Source organism: Poeciliopsis prolifica, unplaced genomic scaffold (genome assembly GCF_027474105.1).
Source record: "Poeciliopsis prolifica strain line A6 unplaced genomic scaffold, Auburn_PproV2 SCAFFOLD011, whole genome shotgun sequence".
NCBI lineage: Eukaryota > Metazoa > Chordata > Actinopteri > Cyprinodontiformes > Poeciliidae > Poeciliopsis > Poeciliopsis prolifica.
Window position 1 is genome coordinate 9149012 of NW_026562386.1, and position 20706 is coordinate 9169717.

At 39.2% G+C, this 20706-nt stretch overlaps 1 protein-coding gene across 2 annotated transcripts; it reads right to left on the reverse strand.

The window, feature by feature from the left end:
* Positions 1-18: 18 nt before the first annotated feature.
* brd7 (bromodomain containing 7) lies at positions 19-10831 on the reverse strand. 2 transcript variants are annotated; one of them, XM_055037035.1, is made up of 17 exons: positions 10718-10831; positions 10210-10403; positions 10042-10135; positions 9903-9960; positions 9595-9739; positions 9311-9421; positions 8508-8677; positions 7843-7957; positions 7515-7590; positions 6755-6862; positions 6532-6667; positions 4414-4525; positions 4274-4318; positions 3477-3558; positions 2308-2451; positions 1800-1940; positions 19-197 (listed from the first exon to the last, which is right to left on the reverse strand). In XM_055037035.1, exons 1-17 carry the CDS (start codon positions 10764-10766, stop codon positions 124-126), a joined length of 1854 nt encoding a protein of 617 aa, XP_054893010.1. In that variant the 5' UTR covers positions 10767-10831; the 3' UTR covers positions 19-123. The 2 variants fall into 2 exon arrangements, with proteins under 2 accessions (XP_054893010.1, XP_054893008.1); XM_055037033.1 differs by having other exon boundaries at positions 4274-4321.
* Positions 10832-20706: the final 9875 nt, after the last annotated feature.

Consider the following 20706-nt stretch of genomic DNA (forward strand, 5'->3'; position numbering starts at 1 on the left):
AAAAAATTTTAGAAAAGGTTTAAATAAAAAAGGTTTATTGATGAAATGCACACAAGAGTCAGACAAAAAAGCACAGTTTGTACAAAACTTAGGTTGATAAACTTAATGAGGCTGGCTGGAATGTCATTTCACTGCGACAAGGTGACCCACATCTGGACAGCTGGATGAGGTCTCCATCGGTTCACTCGTCTCATGAACTGAAAGCAGAGAGAAATCCATTTTGTGTGGTTTTTCTTTAATATAGGACATAATGCACCACAAACAATCTCTACACATTTTTATGTGAAAATCCCGATCGGTTTTTCAGAATTGACAGAAACAAAATATAGAAACGGAAGAAAGCAGACAAGGTGCTAGACAGTTGATGGCACTGTTGTCTTGCAACAAGGTCCTAGGTTCAATTCCTGGCCCAGGGTCTTTCTGGACGGAGTCTGTATGTTCTCCCTGTGCAAGCGTGGGTTCTCTCCAGGTACTCCGGCTTCCTCCCACAGTCCAAAAACATGACTGTTAGGTTGATTGGTCGCTTTAAATTCTTTCTAGGTGCGAGTGTGGGTGTCCGCATGGTTGTTTGTCCTGTTTGTCTCTGCGTTGTCCTGCGACAGACTGGTACCCTGTCCAGGGTGCACGTTAGCTGAAGTTAGGCACCAGCACTTCCTGACCCCATTAGGGACCAGGTTGTAAGAAAATGTTTGGATAGAAGGAAGTAGACAAATTTGCATGTCCTGCAGAAATGCAGTGTGAATGCTGCAAGCTGAATATTTTTAGTGAAAATTACAGAAGCATTTGAAGTCAAGAGCAAGAATGCAATAAGTAGGCTGAAGCAGCAGAATAAAGCAAAAATCTGCAAAACTAACAAAAATAGAAAAACTAGTAGTAAAAACTATCAGTCAGTGCAAAAATCTCACTTAGACTATTAGAAACTGACCCAGAACACCATTTACAAAGCTAAACTATAAGGTCACAACAGTTAATAAGCTAAAATGAGCTAAAAAGCTAAACTAATAGCATCTATGAGGAATTAGGGTTGGATTTATTGTCAGAACGAGGACTGGAAGGAGACTTTGGGTTAGGGGAGAAACTGGAATTTACATTGGGAAGACTGAGCATAATGCAAGTAAAAAGCTGAAGAGGAATTTTATTAAATCTGTAAAAGATATAAAAAAGCTGAACTGATCAGAAGTAGTTGAAGGTCATGTGTTACGACGACATTTTAGAGTTTAAATGTAATTTCTAGCTGAAAATACAGTTAGAAAGAGCCCCAAGGTTTTAGCAGAGCCTTTTAGAAATTATGAGACGTTCCATTCACTCCAATGTGGCCCAACATGACTGCAAAAAGCCGAATATTTGATAAACCACAGAAGATGTCAATACCAAAATATAGCTGTAATGTCCTGAATGAGCAGAACACGGTAAAAGTTGAATGAGTGAAATAGCACAAAGTATGCAGACGTAGTCAAGTGGCAAAAAGCGGAGGAACTCGAGTGTTAATGGCTGCAGCGTTCACACTAATAAAAACAGAACAGTGAGGAAGGAAAAGGAAAATTAAATGGAAGGACACAAAGGAATGCCAAGAGGGACACAAGGAAAGAACCTAAAAAAAAAACAAAAGCACACAAGAAAGAAACAACACAAAGATAAAAGGAAAGAAAAACAACTTTTAGAAAAAAGAAATGAAGTAAAATAAACATACTTTTCCAAGATTTATTTACTTTTTTTCCCCACATTGAAGCAAATTCCATCCAGTTTCAGGCTGTAGGATAAGCCTGGGCAACAGTTCGGGTTGAGTTAAGACAGTTTACCTGTTGTGAGGTCTATGAGGGGTTCAGGCAGCTCTGGGGGGACGGTGATGCCCATGGCCTTCCTGATGCCGTAGACGCTGCTGACGTCACATGGGGCCACTTGACCAGTCAGCTCCGTCAGGTTCCCTGTAACTTTCTCAGCTGTGAGGGAAGGATAGGAAGTAAGGCAACAGGAGATTATGAGCCAATCACATAGCAGAGGAAATAAAGGGAATTCATACTGTTTATTTTTGAAGTTATTTAAACCTACAGCTAAGGGGTTTTTAGTTAGAAATGATTCCTAATAAAAAGGTCACATTTTTCGCTTACACAGAATGCAGCACATCAAAAGAAAATGCCTCACATCCCTGGGATCTGGGGGCCCCAGTGACTTGAATCAGACCACTGTCTAACCACACCTGTGTTAGATGAATACTGACGAGGTAAATGAAGGGTTGTTGGAGGTCTACAGCTGGTGGTGAGACCCGAGAGCGGGAACAAAGGGGCCCATGCAGCGAGAGGCTCTTACCCAGCTCCAGCTCCTTGGCAGTCGGGGCCAGCAGGCAGATCATGTTAGGCGGCTGCTTGGCACTTAGGCGCTCCCTCTGTACTTCCTGCAAGTTACGCAGCAACTTTGTAGTTTCGTCCAACTTCTGCTGGAAGTGCAGGGCGTCTGAAACAGATAGGGGAGGGTCAGCACGGTCGCTCTGTTAGCACTTCCTCTCAGCTCCTTCTGTTATGTTTGGGTAACCCCCGCAGAAACGGGTTACATTTACACAACACAATGAATCCTTTCATTCGGAATCCTGACAACATCCCAGTCAAAAACTAGCAGTCTTGAGATCGAAGTAAACGTATGACAGGGCGAAGAAAAGTCTAGCGGTAGCACATTTTTTTCATTATAATTCATTTACAGGAATTGTATCAATGTTATATGCATTAAGTTGAAGCTGCATTTTTGAGTGGCTGCTTTGTTTTTATGAGAAATATGCGTCTGACAAAAGTTAAATTCTTAGTCTGCAAACAATTTCTCACTTCAAAACAACAATTTTCAGTGCATATTATTAGGATTTTATGTGGTAGGCATACACGAAGTGGCTTATCATTATGAAGTAACAAAAGGATACATATATTTTAAAATACTTTATGAAGTATGATTAACATGAGTTCATCGTGTTGACCGCCCTCATAACCATGCTGATTAAGATTATGTTTTTTTTCTGTTGCAATTTTCTCTCTTTCGCCCGACACTTTTCTGTCATCATATCTTCACTTTTGAAGCACACCAGTAATTTTTAATTGAGAAGTTGCCACTGATCGGTTATGTAGTTCAACTGACTGAGATGATAACTTAAGAAACTTGTTTATATTTCAAAACAGAGCTGCCATAAAGTGTATTTTGTGTCACACACAGTTTATTTGAAATGCCATGTTTGTTTTCTGTATCAACTGGCTCTTCTTAAGGACAACCAGCGGCGCCCTCTTCTGGTTGGAGGCCAAACTACAACAGCAGTCTAACAGTCCAATAGTTAAGCAATTGGAGATCATTTTAATCTAATAAACCGTTACTCAACAATGACTCGTAAGTCGACTTGTAAAAGTTGCATTCCTGCCACTTTTATACTTTGCTGTATCAGGAGTTAATTTTTTTTTCCAAATATAATCAGTTGTTTCTATAAACAAAGCTGAGAACTTTACCCCCAGAGAGTTCCTCAGCCACATCCAGGCTTTCAGCAGAACGAGGGACGTCCAGCTTGGCGGATGAGTTGTCCTCGGCTACCTGGGAAGACAGAGAGGGAAAAAAAAAGCTTAGTCAGATTAGAAAATGCATTTCTCCCTGGATAGGTGACATGCATCAAGGCTTTTTAAAGTCTTTCAAAGTTTTTTTTTGTGTGTTCTTTTTTAATGGAGATGCTGCTTCTCTGATCCAATAAAATTCAAACCTAATCAAAAGCTACAAAGACCCAGGAGGGGATGAGTGTAACCTGGACAGCAGCCAAGAACAGCAAACAGACAGTACAGAGAGTGGCTCTGTGTCTGACGCTGGGGCCAGGGCTTCGGTTTCCTCTGCTCCTCTTAGGAGCGATTGAGCTCTGCAGCCAGCGGGGCCGAATGTGCTGAAGGAAAACAACCCCCTCCGACTTCTCTAACTCCGGACTGCGAGCGAGGAGCTCTTGAAGGGAAATGTTCTTTCCATGTGTGGATGGATGGCAGTTAACGGCGGGCCCCTGCTGTGTTGACACAGCTGGTTGGTGCAGAAACCATCAGCAGAGGCCATCTATAACACAAATCAAATGAAGGCTCCTCATATGGGGTGTAATGCAGGCACACGTGATGGGCTTTCCACCGAGCAGCAGCCCAGCAGGAGCAGATGAGCCTGAGTGGCTCCGGTTTTGTGTTACATTTGTGTCATTCTACACTTAATGTCCATTTCCATTTCTCCTGCTGTGTTAAAAACGCACAGAAACAGCTCCAGATTAAAGACAGACTCTCACCTCCACGCCACTCTTCTTCTCTTGTCTGCTTCCTGGCTCCTCTGGCTGCTGGACAAATATGAACAACATAAAAGCAAAATCACTCTCAGTTCTGTGAGTTAGGGATCTGGTAAAAGGTTGTGATTATAATGGCTGCTTACAGGCTCAGTTTCCTTTAGACATCTTGAATGCTCTCCGTTGGTCATTGCATCCAGAAGACTGTCACCCATTTTGTAAACATACTCATCAGATTTGGCTAGGAACTCCGACAAGCTGCCGGAAAAACAAAAACCACGACAGTTTTTAAACTTCACAACTGCTAACTAGTTTGTTAATAATTTGCTGATAAAGCCTGCAGAGAAATTAATTTCAACACGGCCTAAACTTCCCAGGAAACTGAATCCTTTACGCAGGATTTTATGGACAAGTGAGGACATGTTGCTAACGAGTCACACATTTTCAATTCATTCACTTTTCCAGGGAAAAAACTATGTCTTTCCTGGAAAGTGACAGACTCTGACAAACCACAGAGCCAGAAAGTGAATATGCAGACATTTACATCTCAGCACATGAAACTACATGAATCTGAAACCACACATGATGGACGATAATGTACCTCAGTTAACCTCCCACATTGGATAACTGAGTCCTACCATTAAACAAACGGGCCATATTTTACTCATTTCATTGCCTGGGTCTCAAACATTGAGGTATTTTAATGAGATTTTGTGTCACAGAACACGGAGAAATGCATTCTTGTAAGCGCGAGTGAAAGAAAAACGTGGTTTGAAAAACCTGAGACATGAATCTGTATTCATTCCCTTCTTACCAGTAACCAGCACACAGACCCATTCAATAAACTAGAATATTATAGAATAGAATATTATATTACTTCATCACTAAGCGAAACAGACACAGATGGCTTTGCACTTACTATTACATCAGACCAATAAAAAACAGAACTGTAGACGTAATGAAAAGTATGTTTAATGTCTGCTTAAAGGTTCTTATTTTCAAAGGTGACAAACTGGACACATCAGGATGCATATTCTAATTTATTGAATATGACTGTATGGGCCAGAGGTCTGCAATCTGCAAGTGGCTCTTAATAATTTGGATGCAAAAAGTACAGAACAAACATTTAAAAAATGCAGATTTAGCAGTCGTTTTTAACTTTTTAGATTAAATAAATCCTGCATTACATTTCCACAACAGCGTTACACAAATATCATTGGAAACTTATTTTCCACATCCTCCCATAGAAGAAAATGTATCAGTCCTCTGTTTTGTAATTTTCTGGAGCCAGAGCAATAAAAGCTTTCTGTTACAACCAAAAACAATCAATAAAATAAATTGAGTGTGAAAAAACTAGTTTTGGCAGGCCAATAAATATAAGGTACTATTATAAGGTAATGATATAAGGTACCTTCTTGTTTTTTCAATGTCAAAAGAAAACTCATTATCTATTATAGTGGTTGCAGCCTATATTTTGTCTGATGAAACAAAAACAACAGTCTCCTCCCGCCTTAATCCCCCCTGCTGAAACACCCGGCCTGCTTTAACTGATCAGCTGACCTGCCGAGTTAATATGAGGTGGGATTTCTGGGTCACTAAGCAGTCAGTATTTGCTCTGTTTCCTGACATCAGACAAAGAAAAACGTGTGAACATCTTTGATTGGGACACGAGTCGTGCCCTGTAAGCTGAAAGTGAGCTAACAAGCCTTATGTAATATTAGCAATCTGGTGAAAGGAAGGGATAGGACCACCACTTCCCAAGATGCATTTGGGTTTAAGAGTCCGTCTATGGTGATGAGACACAAACATCTGGGCTGCAATTTCCTATTAGAAGTGACTTGAAAGGAACATTGTGGCAGTTGCTGATTCTCACTGGTTATGTTACAGAGACTGAAACACGAGACATTAAGTGTCCATTTCGGAAATTAGATGAATACATGAAGACTTAATTACAAATGATTACTATCTTCCCATCGGCGCAGAGAAGTTCTCCTTTGAGCAGACTCTGAACTTTGTAACTTTGCTAATCTTTTTTTCATAAAACAAACCAACAACAGAAGGTCCAATTTATGTATTGTATTAAACCTGAGCTGTATCGTGAGACCTGAGGGTCGGGTTGTGTCTGCAGCTGTTGGCTAATCTCCGCTAGTCTGGATGAAGTCAAAAAAAAAAAAAAGGGAACATCTGGCCCGGAGTCAGTGAGGAATGCCTATAATGACGTTGCCAGTTAATCCCACTGCGCCTGTGGTGGCGCTGCAGCATACCTGTCTGAGCCCTGCAGACTGGACTCTTCTCCGTAGAACGAGTAGATGAGGTCTGAGTCATCCTTGCTGACGTTGGAGAAGCTGGAGTCGTACGCCGGTGCGTAGGATGTGAACGGGCCATAGCTCAAGTAGGACACTGTGAAGAGTTAGTAAGGCATCAGAAATCTCTTCGTCAGCTGCTCAGACTATATGAGGCGAGATGAGCTTGAAGCAGCTCGTTTACCTGGAGTAACTCTGTTCCTTTTGTCCTCCCTGAAGCTCTGCAGGCTGTTCACGCCGTTCTGCAGCCGATTGGACATCATGACCAGTTTCACCGGACAGTAACCAACATCTGAGCAGATGACATTTAACCGTTGCTTTTATTATTAGAAGATCTGCACTAATGTGTTCCAAAAGCAAGACAATATAAATATTAAATATCTTACACAATGATTGTTTTGCACTGGCAGTCTAACATTTGTTGTTTTCCTGGTAAACATTAGTCAAATAAAATCCTTAAAATGTCAATGCAGAAGCAGAATCTCTCACCAAATTAAAAAGTGTTTATTAAACCTGGGAAAACGTAATGATAAAAAAGAAATGTACTTTGATTGGAATACTGTAGGCACCATCTTAGGGAGCAAAATGGGCCCACAGCATTACAGAGTCTTTACTGTACTTAAGTGTGCTTTTTCCACACATTCTTTCTTTGTGTAACTACACATTGTTGTGTATGAGCGCAGTCTGAGTCTCATCTGACCAATTCAGATAATTCCAGTTATTGTCCAACTCCACAGATGTACATTTGTGATGGTAGGACAGCGAAAGCTTTTTTTTCTGAAAATAACACCTATTTAGAAAGTGCAAAGCTTTTCATGGTTGCTATAGAGATTGTTATACTGCAATAAAAGATCAAGTTATTTTAAGTTTTTTTCCCCTCACATCTATAGGTTAGTCAATAAACATGGGCCAAACTTTCTGTGACAGATTGACATTGTTTGTACCCCCGGGTGACGGATCAGCCGGGTTGAGAACGGCGAGAGTTGTGGAGCCATCGGACTTCCGCCTTGCAAACTCCAACTGTAAGGCAAATAAATGATCACTTTCTCATAAAATAAAAAATAAATTGTAATATCCATTTTCAAAAATGCAATAATTGAACAAAAATATGTCTTCACAAGGTTAATACTTTGGATTATTGCTGAACTGCTGACTTATAAATGATCTGCAGCATCTTTTCTTGTCATACTGCCAGCTGAAGAAATGAAAGTTTTTAAAGGAAGATAAATTAGCTGGAATAAAAAAGCTTTCTTGTCAATTCTTGCTTCTTACATCGCACTGCACCACTCTGTTCGACAGCTTTCCTCCAGACTCCTCAATGACCTTGCGGATTTCCTCCAGCTCTTTCTCAGCCTTTGCCGCCTCGTCCTTGGAGTCTTTGTCTTGTCTGCAAAAGAATTTCAAATTGAAAAAACCGAGGATGAGACAATTTGACAATGAGTCAATATTTTTGTAGCAGTAGCAAACAGCAACAAACAATAATGCAGGAAGGAAGTCTACATATTTAAACTCTGCTTTTGTTCCACTTTTCATCTATTTGATTCGATTCTCTGACGTCAACAAATGTCATTAAGATGCAACAGGCTAGTAAATATTACTGTGGTCATGGTGAGTCTTCATGCAGCAAAAAGAAAGAAACTAAATTCATGGAAAATATGTACAGCAGCAGGAGCAAACATGTTCTAGCTTGCCATCGGGCATTCCGCACATTCTCATCCTCCAGCTCTGCAGTAATAAAAAAACTAACTTTACACAGAGCCTGAGTGGAAATGCTCTCATAAACACACAACATGCTGTTTCTGATTAGTCTTCTGAGAAACCAAACAATATTTCACCCTTCACTCAAAGCTTGTGTATCTTTTACACATATATTTAAAGGTCTAACGTGTCGAGTTGGAGGTATCAGTGGAAGGTGTGTCGTTGGCAAGTTGAAGCACCTTGGAGTGCTGGGCGTCTGGGAGCGCTCGCTGCTCCCGGCAGTGATGGCTCCCTCCTTGCTCTGGTCTGAGCTGGTGACTCCTTGGTCCTCTGACTTCACCGTTTGTTTGGCGAAGTGGTCAAGGCCAGACATAAAATCTATGCTCTGCTTTAGACTGTCCAGCCTTTCCTATTATATATAGGAACGACAACAAAAGAAAAAAAACCTTAGTGGCCTAGAAAAGAAAAGCAAATAGGTAAAGAAGAGCAAAAATCCCTTTACTGTATGGTAGAAAAGTCCAATTCTGGTGTCCTGAAGGTTTAACTGTGTGCTGACTTCAACACAGCTGACAATGGATCACTTACTGCTCTAACATGTTATCACGCTCTGCACAGGTCTGTTCATTAACTATTAAATTGATTATGGTGTATTGAATCTGTAACAGGCCTTTCCGGACGAACACCAGTATGAAAACTTCAGATGACGTTCTCTAGCGCCCTCATCTGTTGGATCAATGCAATATCAAGTCTTACTTACTGAACCCCCTTTTAGTCTCTAAAGGAAACACAGCTATTAGAGGATGCATTATAAAGCTGTGCTCCTCACTATTTACTTCACTTCGAATAATTTTCCAATTTGGAAAATCTGTTGATAGAGAATTGAAATAAAAGTCTTTCTACTCTGTTGTGTTCATCTGAGGATGCTTATCATAAAACAAACCTGGTTTTCTAACATGAGCTGATGTTAGAGGATGTACAATTTTGGACTGAAATCCAGAGGGAAAAAGAAAATACAGACACATTTCTATGAGGAGACTCGTACCTGGCTCAGGATCTTCATTCCAGAGTGTAACAGTTTTCGAGCTGCCTTATGGTAGATTGTCTCTGGTTTGTTGTAAATCATGGCATTCTCACACATAATTCTGAAGTCTACCTACAGCATCAACAAAACCCATACCAAGCATTAGACAAGATAGTAAAAAAAAAAATGATATGTGAATTGAAACATGTACGAATGGGTTCAGCACCTTGCAAGAATTGTACATTTAATTTAAAAAATAAAAGATACTTGGAAATTTTAAAGAGTTAAGAATCCTATGCACTTACTTTGAGTTCGTCCAGTGACTGATAGAACTCTTTCTTGACTTTGTCCTTCATCGTACTGAAGTCCATTGGGCGTTTAATAATAGAAGTGTAACCAGGTGCAATGAGGTCGGTCACCGGAAATGCAAAGAATGCATTGGGGTCTTTCCTGTGGTGTAAACACATTTCATTCACATATGAACCAAAACATACACAAAAACAGATACATGCAGACAGAAAGGATGATGACTGGCGTTCTCAGCTCTGTGAGGGGAGTTTGCTTATACATGTACAATAATTAGTGAAAGAATACTTAGAACCATGTGCTGCACCTTTGAAGCTGCCTGATGAGCTGATTCAAAGCTTCCTGCAGAGGTGTCTGCTCTTTTTCTGCAAACACGGACATCAGATGGATTTCAAAAAAGTACTTATAAGCTTTGAGAAAGAAAGTTGTAGACATTATAAAACTACCTTCCAGTCTATCCAGCTCTGAACGAATAGGAGTTCTGCTTTGCTCTCTGTCTTCTTCCCCATCTGCATCGTGTCCCTTCTTCTTTTTAGTCATCTAACATGAACAGAGACAATATTCGCCTTCATAGCAGCAAGTCCATTTGCTAGGATAATCATCCTTATATTTACCTTTTTCTTCCCTCTGTCTTCCTCTGGAGAGCCTAAGCTCCTGTCTTTGTCTTTCTTCTTTTTCTTCTTCTTGTCTTTGGGTTTGTCGCTGTCTGCGGGTTGCTCCTCATAAAAAGTGTCCAGACTGGAACTTCCGGTCGTGACTTCGTTCCCGGACACCTTGAGCACCAGCTTCAGCGGTCTGTCTCCGTATTCTGGGAGCATCAAGTCAATAAGAGTCAAAGGGTCAATGCGTTTTGAAAAATCAACAACGCCAACAACGACTGTCTGGTACGAGACAAGTAAGGCATGTTGCAACTCAACCTACATCCATCGCTAACTCTGTTTTTAAACACAGACACATTCAGTAAATAGTCCCATAAATTAACGTAGTTGGTAAATAGTTTCCGAGCTAACGCTATTGTGGAGCTATCATAGCTGGAAGACAATTAAACCTACAGGTTTTTCTACAACAAAGCTATAAAAAATACTATATAAATAACACAGCTAAAGACTTTAACTAAAATACCTTGATATGCATGTTTTTCGGACTTGTGCTTTTTGTGCTTCTTGCCCATTGTTTGTATATTAGCCACCGGCTGCTAGCTCTTCTCGTAAGACCGTGTTAGCGGAAGCATTACGGGGAGAGACAACAGACTGCAGCGTCACCTGGCGGCAAGGCGGAGATCACACGCCAATTTGTACACTCTATAGCAGCCAGGAGAGGGCGCTTCAGGCTTGATATTAATGTCGATAGGCTTCCCTCCTCACCTAATCCCGCTTTAAATTAAAATATGGGATTTGTGTAAACCTTCAGGAGATTTTAAACAAGGATAGACAACTATATTGCACAAGTACAGTACTTAAAAAGTTTTTTTTTTCAGACAGCTATTGACCAAGCTCTCCACAAATTTAGCTTTTATAGAAGAATAGCAAACATAAATCTTAGACTTGTTCTCAGTCGCATTGGTGCATTTCTCACATCACTATTTTACACAACTGATAATCCCCACTTGTCTTCTAATCAGTGAAAGCTGAGTTTCACTTGGAAGAAAATTTGTAAAATATGTTCAGAAAAGAATGATAAAGAACTGCATAAAATTTACAGGTTTTGTCTACTAGTCATCAAGCAGTTTAATTAATTTATAGGAAATTACTATTCAGCATTTATAGGTACTTAATATTGAATTGATAATGTTGGAAACAACAGAGAATTGTATGGAGGCATGTTGAATCAAGAATTAATAGTGAGAAAATTGCTGTTCACAGGTGTTCTCCATTCGAATGCACTAAGCGTTTGCCATTTTATGTGAAAAAGACATTGGACAAAAATTATTTCAGTCTCTAACTGAAATAAGCTGAGAGTAAAAAAAAATTATAAAGAGATGAAACGCAGCTGTTTTATCAGTTATTGATATTTTTTGTGTAAGTCATTGTAAAGTCAATTTTTCATGCATATTTTTGTGTTTTGCTTTCTTTCATCTGAACTCCAGATTTTAGAATAGGCTAGCATTTGTTTCAAAAGGAAAAAAGAAACCCAGGAGAAAAAATAAACTGAAGAGAATAAAATGAATTTCTTAGTGCCCTAGATGAGTAACCTAAAGCAGTAGAGGTAGTGATAAGATTTCTGGCACAGTTATACCCACGTTAAAGGGAGCTAAAGAAGGACAAGAGATGTCCCAGATGAAACCCATGAAAGTGTTTTAGATGGTTCTGTTTTTTTCTGTCTGTGTGGGAAGGGGACACAGTATATAAAGGCTGACAACTTTTCAATAACAAAGACTATTTTTGCGTTAATAAATAACTCATGGATTTGGAAAACACTGAAGAAATTTTAGTAGAAGCCAGAAAATTCAAGAAACAGAGAGAAATAGTAATACCATCACATTCTAATCAAAGGAATTTTCCAGAGAACTTTTCAGTTCACACTCATGGAAATGAGCTCGTCATTTTCATATTTCTTAATATAAAACAAGGTGTAAAAGCCTCATAAACTCCCCTCATTTTGATGTGAGGATCTGTGTTCCTGCACCCTGCAAGGTCTAGGAAATGTCATGAAAATTTCAGGGTTACAGTACAGGTGTGAAATTGTCTTTTGGTAGCCTTTCTCTAATATTCCTGGTATGAACGCAAACACGTGTTTGTATTGGTGGCCTTTTTATAGCTTTTAGTTGTAAATACATTCAGTGGATCATGTTTAAATTAGCCAGTGTAATCTCCAACCGCAGACAAATGACACTGTTGGATTTGTGTTTCACAGGACACTGGAGTCTGGAACTTCCCTGCCTGTCTGCCTGCCGTGCGGAGCTGGTATGCTCTGTTAAATCGGCACATATTGTACTGGCTGATGAATGACAAATGTTTTATTCATGGAGGAAAGATAGTGTACATTCTTTGAAGCACATTCCAGGTTTCATGAAGAGGGTACTGGATGTGGGCAGACGGTTTGAAAGGAAAGAAGACTGCCTAAAATTCACCATTTCAGCCATTCCTGCCTGCAGATGAAAAGGTGATTCTGACAGTCTGTTGATGCTTCAGTTTCATATCTGGGCACACCCAGGCCCAGCAAATTATGTCTTGATCTGTGACTCGAAAAATGTTTCAGACCGCATTCCTTACGTTCACCTGGGATATCTGACTGGTGCTCTGATGAAACAAATACAGTACAATGCCTTTCTTACCCCTTGAACTCTTTCTTGCTTTGTTTTGCCATCTTACAACCACAAACTTCAATGTCCAATATTGACCTTTCAACTGACAAATGAGCAGTGCCTAGTGCAAAATCTCAAGAAAACAAATGCGTTTTTTTTTTTTTTTACAAAGTAATCTGAACAGCTTGGTGAGCATTCAATTTGAAGTCCTTTCACAAATTTTTAACTGGATGTATATCTGGATTTTGACTGGGCTATTGTAACACATACTTATATTTTGAACTAAACCATACCTCTGGCTGCATGTTTTTGGTCGTTTTCCTGCAGAACGATGAGCCTCTGCCCCCGTCTCAACTCTTCTACAACTTCTGACAGATTTTCTTTCAGTATTGCCCTGCTCATAACTTTCTCCATATTCCTATTAGCTCCGACCAACAAAGAATCCCACAGCATGATTCAACCACCACCATGCTATCACACGCTGTCTTAAAATTTCACTTGTAAAAAGAACAAAAAAGGTGTACTCTTTTGTTTTTACTTCACAGCTGCACAATTATTTGTGAAATAAAGTCAAAATAAAACATAATGGGGATTTTGACTGGAATGTATCAAACCACAAGGCACTTTAGCTTGCATAGAAAGTAGAAGAGCCTACAGTTTCATACCGCATTCAATTTATTAATTAGCAGTGGTGCCAGGTTTGAATTTTTAGCATCTGTATCACATCAGCTACACCTCTGTGCTGCCTTAAAAAGTGAAAAAAACCTAGAATTCATATGTTTTTGCACTGAGAAGCAGAAGTTGTATGTGTACTCCCTTTGAAGGTAATTGTTGCTATTGAGAGGAAGTTCAGTGTTTTGGGAAGTTAAAGTTTTTCATGCAAAGAGGAGTAAGGAACTTTGGATGAAACGATTTCTCTGGTACTGCCACAGTCGAGTGGCATTCCTTCATCTGCAGAACCAGACTGTTGGAGTGGAGGGATCGTTAACGCTGGCTCAAAACTTTTTTATTACAGTGTGGAGAATTTATGCAAGCAAATGGTGTATTTAGAAGAAAAACTTTGTGCCCTATGAAATATTTTGATTTTATCTTGACTTTGGGAATTCTAATAGACAATTAAAAACAAACTAAACGAAATAAATAACACGGTTTAGGATTCAGCTTAGTCGGCCAATGGAACAATTACATATTTTTAGTCTATGTTTAAATGTCTTTTCTATAGTTAAGGTATCAAACAAAATGCACACTATCAAATCAATAATACATAGACCTATTACACAGTATTTCAAAAGCAACAATTGTTCTCTTCAACAATCAAACTTTTCAGAAAATGAAATTTTTCTGTGTTAAAGATAACACATTTGGTTACAAGCCGTTTTGAACCATTTTTACTAAATATTCATTAGTTCAATGGAGTCAAACACAACAAGAAAACAAAATAAAACAAATTTACTGCTGTTAGGTACAGTAAAAGCAAATAAATGATCTCAACATTTACTCCAGTTTTACACATTTATTTTTATCCAGTTTTACACATTTATTTTTATCCCATCATAATTTTTAGTAAAAGTCAGAATGGTGTCACCTTGCAGTGTATTGCATTGCAGTGGCAGTGTATAGTTGTTTCTCAAAATGAAATACGTAAAAAAATAAATAAATAAAATGCAGAAATATTTTATTCTGATTACATTATATTTTATGGATAAATATTTTAGACAAAGTCACCAGCGGCACCTTTGCCATGTTTTCATATTTTCTTCTGTGTTGTAGTGATGTGTTTATCTTTAATATCTGAAAATGTTATTCAAGTAACATTTGATCATGGAAGTTTAAGATTATTCTAATAATTAACCACATCATATGGATTAGAGGTGCAGGAAAGTCAATTTAAAGAATCCACACTGTAAAACTGCAGCAGTTTAGTATGATTATGATCCAGTATCTGTCCATTGTGCAGCTCCAAGAAGGTCAGGATATCCAACTGCTCCAGTCCAGCTACGAAGCTGCCCAAGTCTTGGAAGCCCTCGGATTAAAAAGGGCTCAGTTACACCAAACAGGTTAACAAATGGCAGATGTTGTGAAATTCATTATCCTGTGTGACGACAGAGGAGCGACGGGGACCAGAAGACCATTTCCACAATGAAAGCCAGGTCCCAACAGAACCCTGAGAAATGACGTCCCGCTCTGCAGATGGGATTGGAGCTGGGATGGTTTAGCCTTTGAACATGCAACACAACTAAATTACAAATAGGCATAACAAAGGCTGGCGTTAAAGAGTTTATCTGCTTCACACATGCACTGTGTGGAGCAATCAAATAAAATGGTGGTGTTTAGATATGGATTGGAAATTTCTTTCATTTAAAATTTTAAGAGTTAGATATATTGAAGTCAAAGCTTTAGGCTTCTAGGTAAATCATTTCATCCCCAGAGCATGATGATAATGCCAACACTATATAAATCTCCTTTAGGCAAAATGTTTATTTTAGTCTCTTTTAATCAGAGTGCCTCCTTTGACAATTTGACTGGGTCCCCTATCTGACTTGTTGTAAACTGTTGAGGGAAATTACAGTCACCAAGTTTCAGAAATTCAACAATCCTGCCACTATCTCAATAAGGCCAGATTTGAGGAGTTGATGCCTGAGGAGTTCTGCAACTCCTCCAAAGTAACTATGGCCCTAATAGTTGTTTCTCAGATTATCATATTTATCAGTACAGCACATTTTGGCAACAAGGCATTTCAAAGTGCTTTGCATCATAAAAGCATTAAACGGTCACTGATTGAGAAACCCACACGCATCATTAGAGATTAATGATCCTCATTTCACCTGTCAGTTTAGGTGGATGCCTGTGTCTTTAGGTTTACAGCAGTGCCATACAGATCACACTGCTAAATTGAATGATTATCTCTATTATTACAGTTTCTCTTTTGGCACAGACTGGTCAGTATAATTTTGGAACCTATCTTAAGTTTTTACAGTCATTTATCTATGTTACCCAAACATATAAAATAAATACAACTTTATTAACAATTTCACCCATATGTAATTGATAATTCAAAAACATTACATTAATGCAATACTTTTCCAAGGTACTGCATTGACCTCACACTAACTTATCTTGTCTTTCTGTGTCTTCTCTTTCACTTTGTGGTTGGGACATTGTCACAGTTCTTTGCACATCTTTTCAGCCTTTTGAAAGTAGAAAGCTACTCTACTGGATAATTACAGCAGTCCGTGACAAATGGACATTAATAACTTCTGTCCTTTTAAAGCGATGTGAGAACGTGGCATGGAGTCTCGCCACAGAAGAAGATTCTCTGCAGCTGAAATTGTCAGAGCGCCGCTCAGATGTGACAGATGAAATGTTTGGGGTCATTACAACTGTCAGCACAGAAGGGGTTTGAAGATGTAACCAACCATCACGAGTAAGCCAGACACCAACATCAAAGAGGAGAAGCCAATCATTCTGCCTCAGTGTTTTTCTCCCGCCTGCCATTCTGTCATGCCAACATCTTTGAGCATCACTCACTCATCCCCCGTCAAAGCTCTGGGCGTGCGTGACGACTCTATTTTTATCTGCAATCAGAAACGTTTCATGTCGGTGGGCTGGATCTCTTATTTTTTTTGTCACAGCTCGCTGCTGACTCTGCAGCGCGGCGGTCCGGTCCTCTGATAACCAACGAAGGTATGCCACTGAAGGTCTGGTATGAGTTTTGGGCGGTAACAACCGTCCATGCTGAGCTGCAATGCCTTCAAAAACGGTAGTTGGTTGTTATACCCCAAAATACTCTAAACTGGAACCCTGTGGACAAATAAATATAGCAGAAGATAGAAAGATCTCAAATCAGCACTACAGACGTGGCCCAACCCAACTTTAGCTATTTGAAGTTCCTCAGTGCGTCCTATTAGCATGTGCCTTTTCCAATTTTATCCGTAGTGTTCTCTGATCTAGTTGCTCTAATGTATATTTCACTGAGCTTTCTTAATGTTTTTGTAGTTTAATGTCACTCTCTGCTTTGGAGTGCTTGATGTATTATTCTGCTTTGAAAACTTCATTGTAATGGGGATTTTTTTTAAAGAAAGCTGTTTTGATGTGTAACTCTTCTGGGGACGATTGCAGGAAGTTGACTTTCTCTATGTTTAAGGGCCATATATCTGAGAAATGCCCTAAAATCCACAGTGTGCATGCATGACAGCATAAAACAGGACATGCAAGGTGGCAGGAAAAGTAGGTAGATGTTGGGGTAGGAGCCGTATTTCGATCTGAGTCTTTATTCTCTGCAAGCCTCTGAAGACAGTGGTCCTGGGGTGCAAAAAGTACGCAGGGGAGGTGCGTTCAAAGCTTGCGAGCTTGGTGATGATCCTCTGTCAGATCCTAAGCCGTTTGAAAAGTTCATATAAACCAAAAGACAGCAGCTGGGAAATGGTCTTTGCAAACCCAAAGAGAGTTTATCGTCTCGACACAGGGAGAGGCACTGTTTGAGGTGGAAACACGCTGCCTGTAATCTCATTCTACTTCAGAGCTTTATCACGGACCTCTACCTCCTCAAAGGAGATGGATAGACCAGCATGGTTCTTATAAATAAAGCATCTCAGAACATGTGTTTTTATTGTGCCTTAAGCCTAAAGCACTGCCGAAACATAGCAACTGAGCAGACTAATGACTTAATACGTATGAAATATAAACACTTCACACTGGATATTTAACTGATAAAACATTAAAATGCTAAAACATAAACATGAAGATATTGCAATTTTGTTGTTTTCTATGCCACAAGAACTGTATGGTGACTTTATACAAATTTTATGTTTAAGAAAAGGAAGTATCCTGAAGTCAGAAGTAGTCTGTGTCACTTTATTACATATCAGCTGCAGCCTCCATTTTCTTTACTGACTTTATGAATGGAGGATGATGGAGGGACAGGAGCCCACAGGGTGTGAAGCAGAGTACAGCCTGAAAAGTGGCTGGTACATACCATATCGAAAAGATGGATGCCTACATGTGTCGGCGCTGCTTTGCTCTACAAAAAGCATATCTGAAGATGGTATTGCAATTGTGTGATTCACTTTATTATTGTTCCTTGGTCTTCTTGATCTTGGTCTTCGTTCAATAATATTTTCTTACAAACATCAAAGGCCTCCACAGGTGAGCTGGATTTACACTGAGGTCAAATTAAACACAATAATGTTTGAAGGGAACTGGTCAGAGTGAATTTTATTTAGGGGTATTAGGGCAGAGTGCTGAGTACATATTCCACAGTTTATATACTGTGTTATGGGCATAAAAGGGGAGAAACTCATGGTATGGTCATCATCGTCCTCTGACCTCAACCCTATTGAGAACCTTTGGAGTTTCCTCAAGCAGAATATCTGAGGGTGGAATGCAGTTCATATCAAAACTTTCATCATCCTGAACAATCACACCATTTCCACTGGTTAGACACAAAAGTCCACATGACAGAAGTGTCCAGAACCTTGAAAAAGTTAAAAGTTAAACAGAAATCACTGTGAGGGGAATGTCAATAATGGTCTTATTTTCGAGACTGATGCCTACAGGTGAGTTATTAGGAAGGACCATTATTTTCCGCTCTCTGTGTGTTTGCGCGCTGTGGAGGCCAGTCTTTTAAGCAGATCTCAGCAGCAGCTTACAAAGGTGTGGCCACAGCGCCACATCCAAATGTGGCACATGAAAGACAAAAGTGCGGATCAACAGAGGGTGTTTCAGCCTCATTCCTTTGCTTTGCCGTCAATCTGACAGATGGCATGGGCCTGTCTGAGGCCCTGGCAATGAGGACTGTGGTGGCTTCAAAGGCCCTCTGTAATCTGCAGAAACATCACAGGCTGCAAAAAAGTGACTGTCTCCCAGACACACCGCCTACTAAAAGGGCAAGCGAAGCGCTAATGAAAGGCAGATAAAGGAATCGCCGGCTTAGTCAGTGCCTCACTAAGTTAAGGAAAATAAATAAAAAAAGAGGAAAAGATCACCTCAGGTTGGCTCGTCTCTTTCTTCTAGAGAATCTAGAGATAAATGGCTGTCAGTTCTTTTGTATTTGCACAGATAGAGACCTAATTTCAAAGCACCCACCCTCTGGGTATGACTCAGTTGAGTCTAAATGGACAGCACAGAGTGATGATTAGGAAGAATAAAGTTTATTCTTAGTCGTTATTTAAAGGAAAAAGTCTAGTTTATGTAGCTGGCTTTTCAGTTAGGCTTGGTCGAGCAAAACCTAACCAACTTTGGTTATACATTAATTGGAAGCTAAACTCATCATTTATTGCTTTTTTTTTAAACCATCTCGGAAGAAAAAGAGATTTATGCTGTTCAATTTAATCATGTAGTGTTGATCAGAAGTTTTCATGCACTCGTTATTGACATGTAAAATCTTGAGATTTTCATGATGCATTTTATTTTCTTACATTATGGATCAACATGTATCTATGAGTGAGAGGTTGAATTCAATCAAAATTATATATGCAGGTGAAATGTGCATATTACGTCAAAAAAAAAAAAAACGAGCTTAGATTGTGGCTTTTTCATTTTTAGTACATGCTAAAACAAGGAAAAAATAGTGACGAAAAAAGCTATTCGTCACTATATCTAAACAGGTGACATATTTACATTCTAATTGCAACAGATTTCTTTGTGACATCTGCTGCAATTAGTATAACCGTGACTGATATGGATACACCATGATTGCCAGTGCTGTCAAGTAACATTTTCCAGATGCTCGAGCTGCCTACATTTAAATGACAAAAGATGCCATTTTTGTTCAAACCCTCATTTATGCTTATTTATACTCTTTATTTAATATGTTATTTCCATAAAATGACAAATGTGATGGCTTTAGGTCTGGTCTTTGACAGGGCCACCACTCATTGTTTAGGGTTAATATTCTGCAGGAACTTGGAGTTCCAACTTAGTTTCAATTACTTTGCTTCCTCTATTTTGCTTCCAGAATGACCCTGTATTTTGCTTTCATGCTCCCATCAACTCTAATCAGCTTCTGTGCGTCAGTTTAAAAAAAAAAGAAAAAAAGGGGGCATTTCCACAGCATGATGCTGCCACCACAGTTTTTAATGCGAGGAAACTTTGTCCAGGTTTATGTTTCGTATTAGTTTTCCACCAGACTTGTTTTTCCTATAAGCCTAAAGTGGAACTTTGTTCAAATTTGACCCCAGAGCGCTTCCACATGTTTGCAGGGTGATGTATAAAGTGGAAACAGAAGTTTTTATAATTTTCTTTTTACACGAGATTTTTCTACTATTCTTTAAAAATGATCAGATATGTCGAGTGCATGATCGATGCAATTACAGCTCAAAAAATTAAAAAGGCATGAGAAATGTTTGTGACTCCAACACTGAACCAGAGACGCATCAGAAGTCTAGTGTCTTGGTCAAGGAGAAGAAAAACTGAAATGTTGTTCAGTGGTCAAAAGTCATCTTTCTTTCTCTTCTTGAAAACCATGTACAATTCTCTTACGTGTTACAGTTATAAATTCCTAATAAAATGCTTTTTAAAATTATTATTAATAAAAGTTTGGGCAAGTTCAAAGTGTAGAAATAAATGTTAAACTGCACTGTTCAGTCATAGTAAAAAGAAAGCATACATCCATGAGTTTTAGGGTTTGAGTGTTTTAATATCCAGTCAGGGAGCAAAAAACTACAGTCAGGTGTTCGTCTTTTAAACAGAAGATATCTGCTCTTTATAAAAGAGCAGATATCGTTGTTGTCTGTTTATGTTACTGCATCCTTCACCTGGCATAAAGGTGCAGTAACTGGCAGCCACATATGTCATGTTTGGGAAGAAAAAGTACCTAATGATGACTGAAACAATTAAGAAAGTCTGAAAAAATAATTAAACTCCCAAC

Coding starts and splice junctions, on each gene's coding strand:
- brd7 (XM_055037033.1), bottom strand. CDS start 10,766: ATGGGCAAGAAGCACAAAAAGCACAAGTCCGAAAAACATGCATATCAA. Junction 9,740..9,902: donor CTCATCAGGCAGCTTCAAAG/GTGCAGCACATG, acceptor TTTACACCACAG/GAAAGACCCCAATGCATTCT. Junction 8,678..9,310: donor GAATGAAGATCCTGAGCCAG/GTACGAGTCTCC, acceptor TATATATAATAG/GAAAGGCTGGACAGTCTAAA.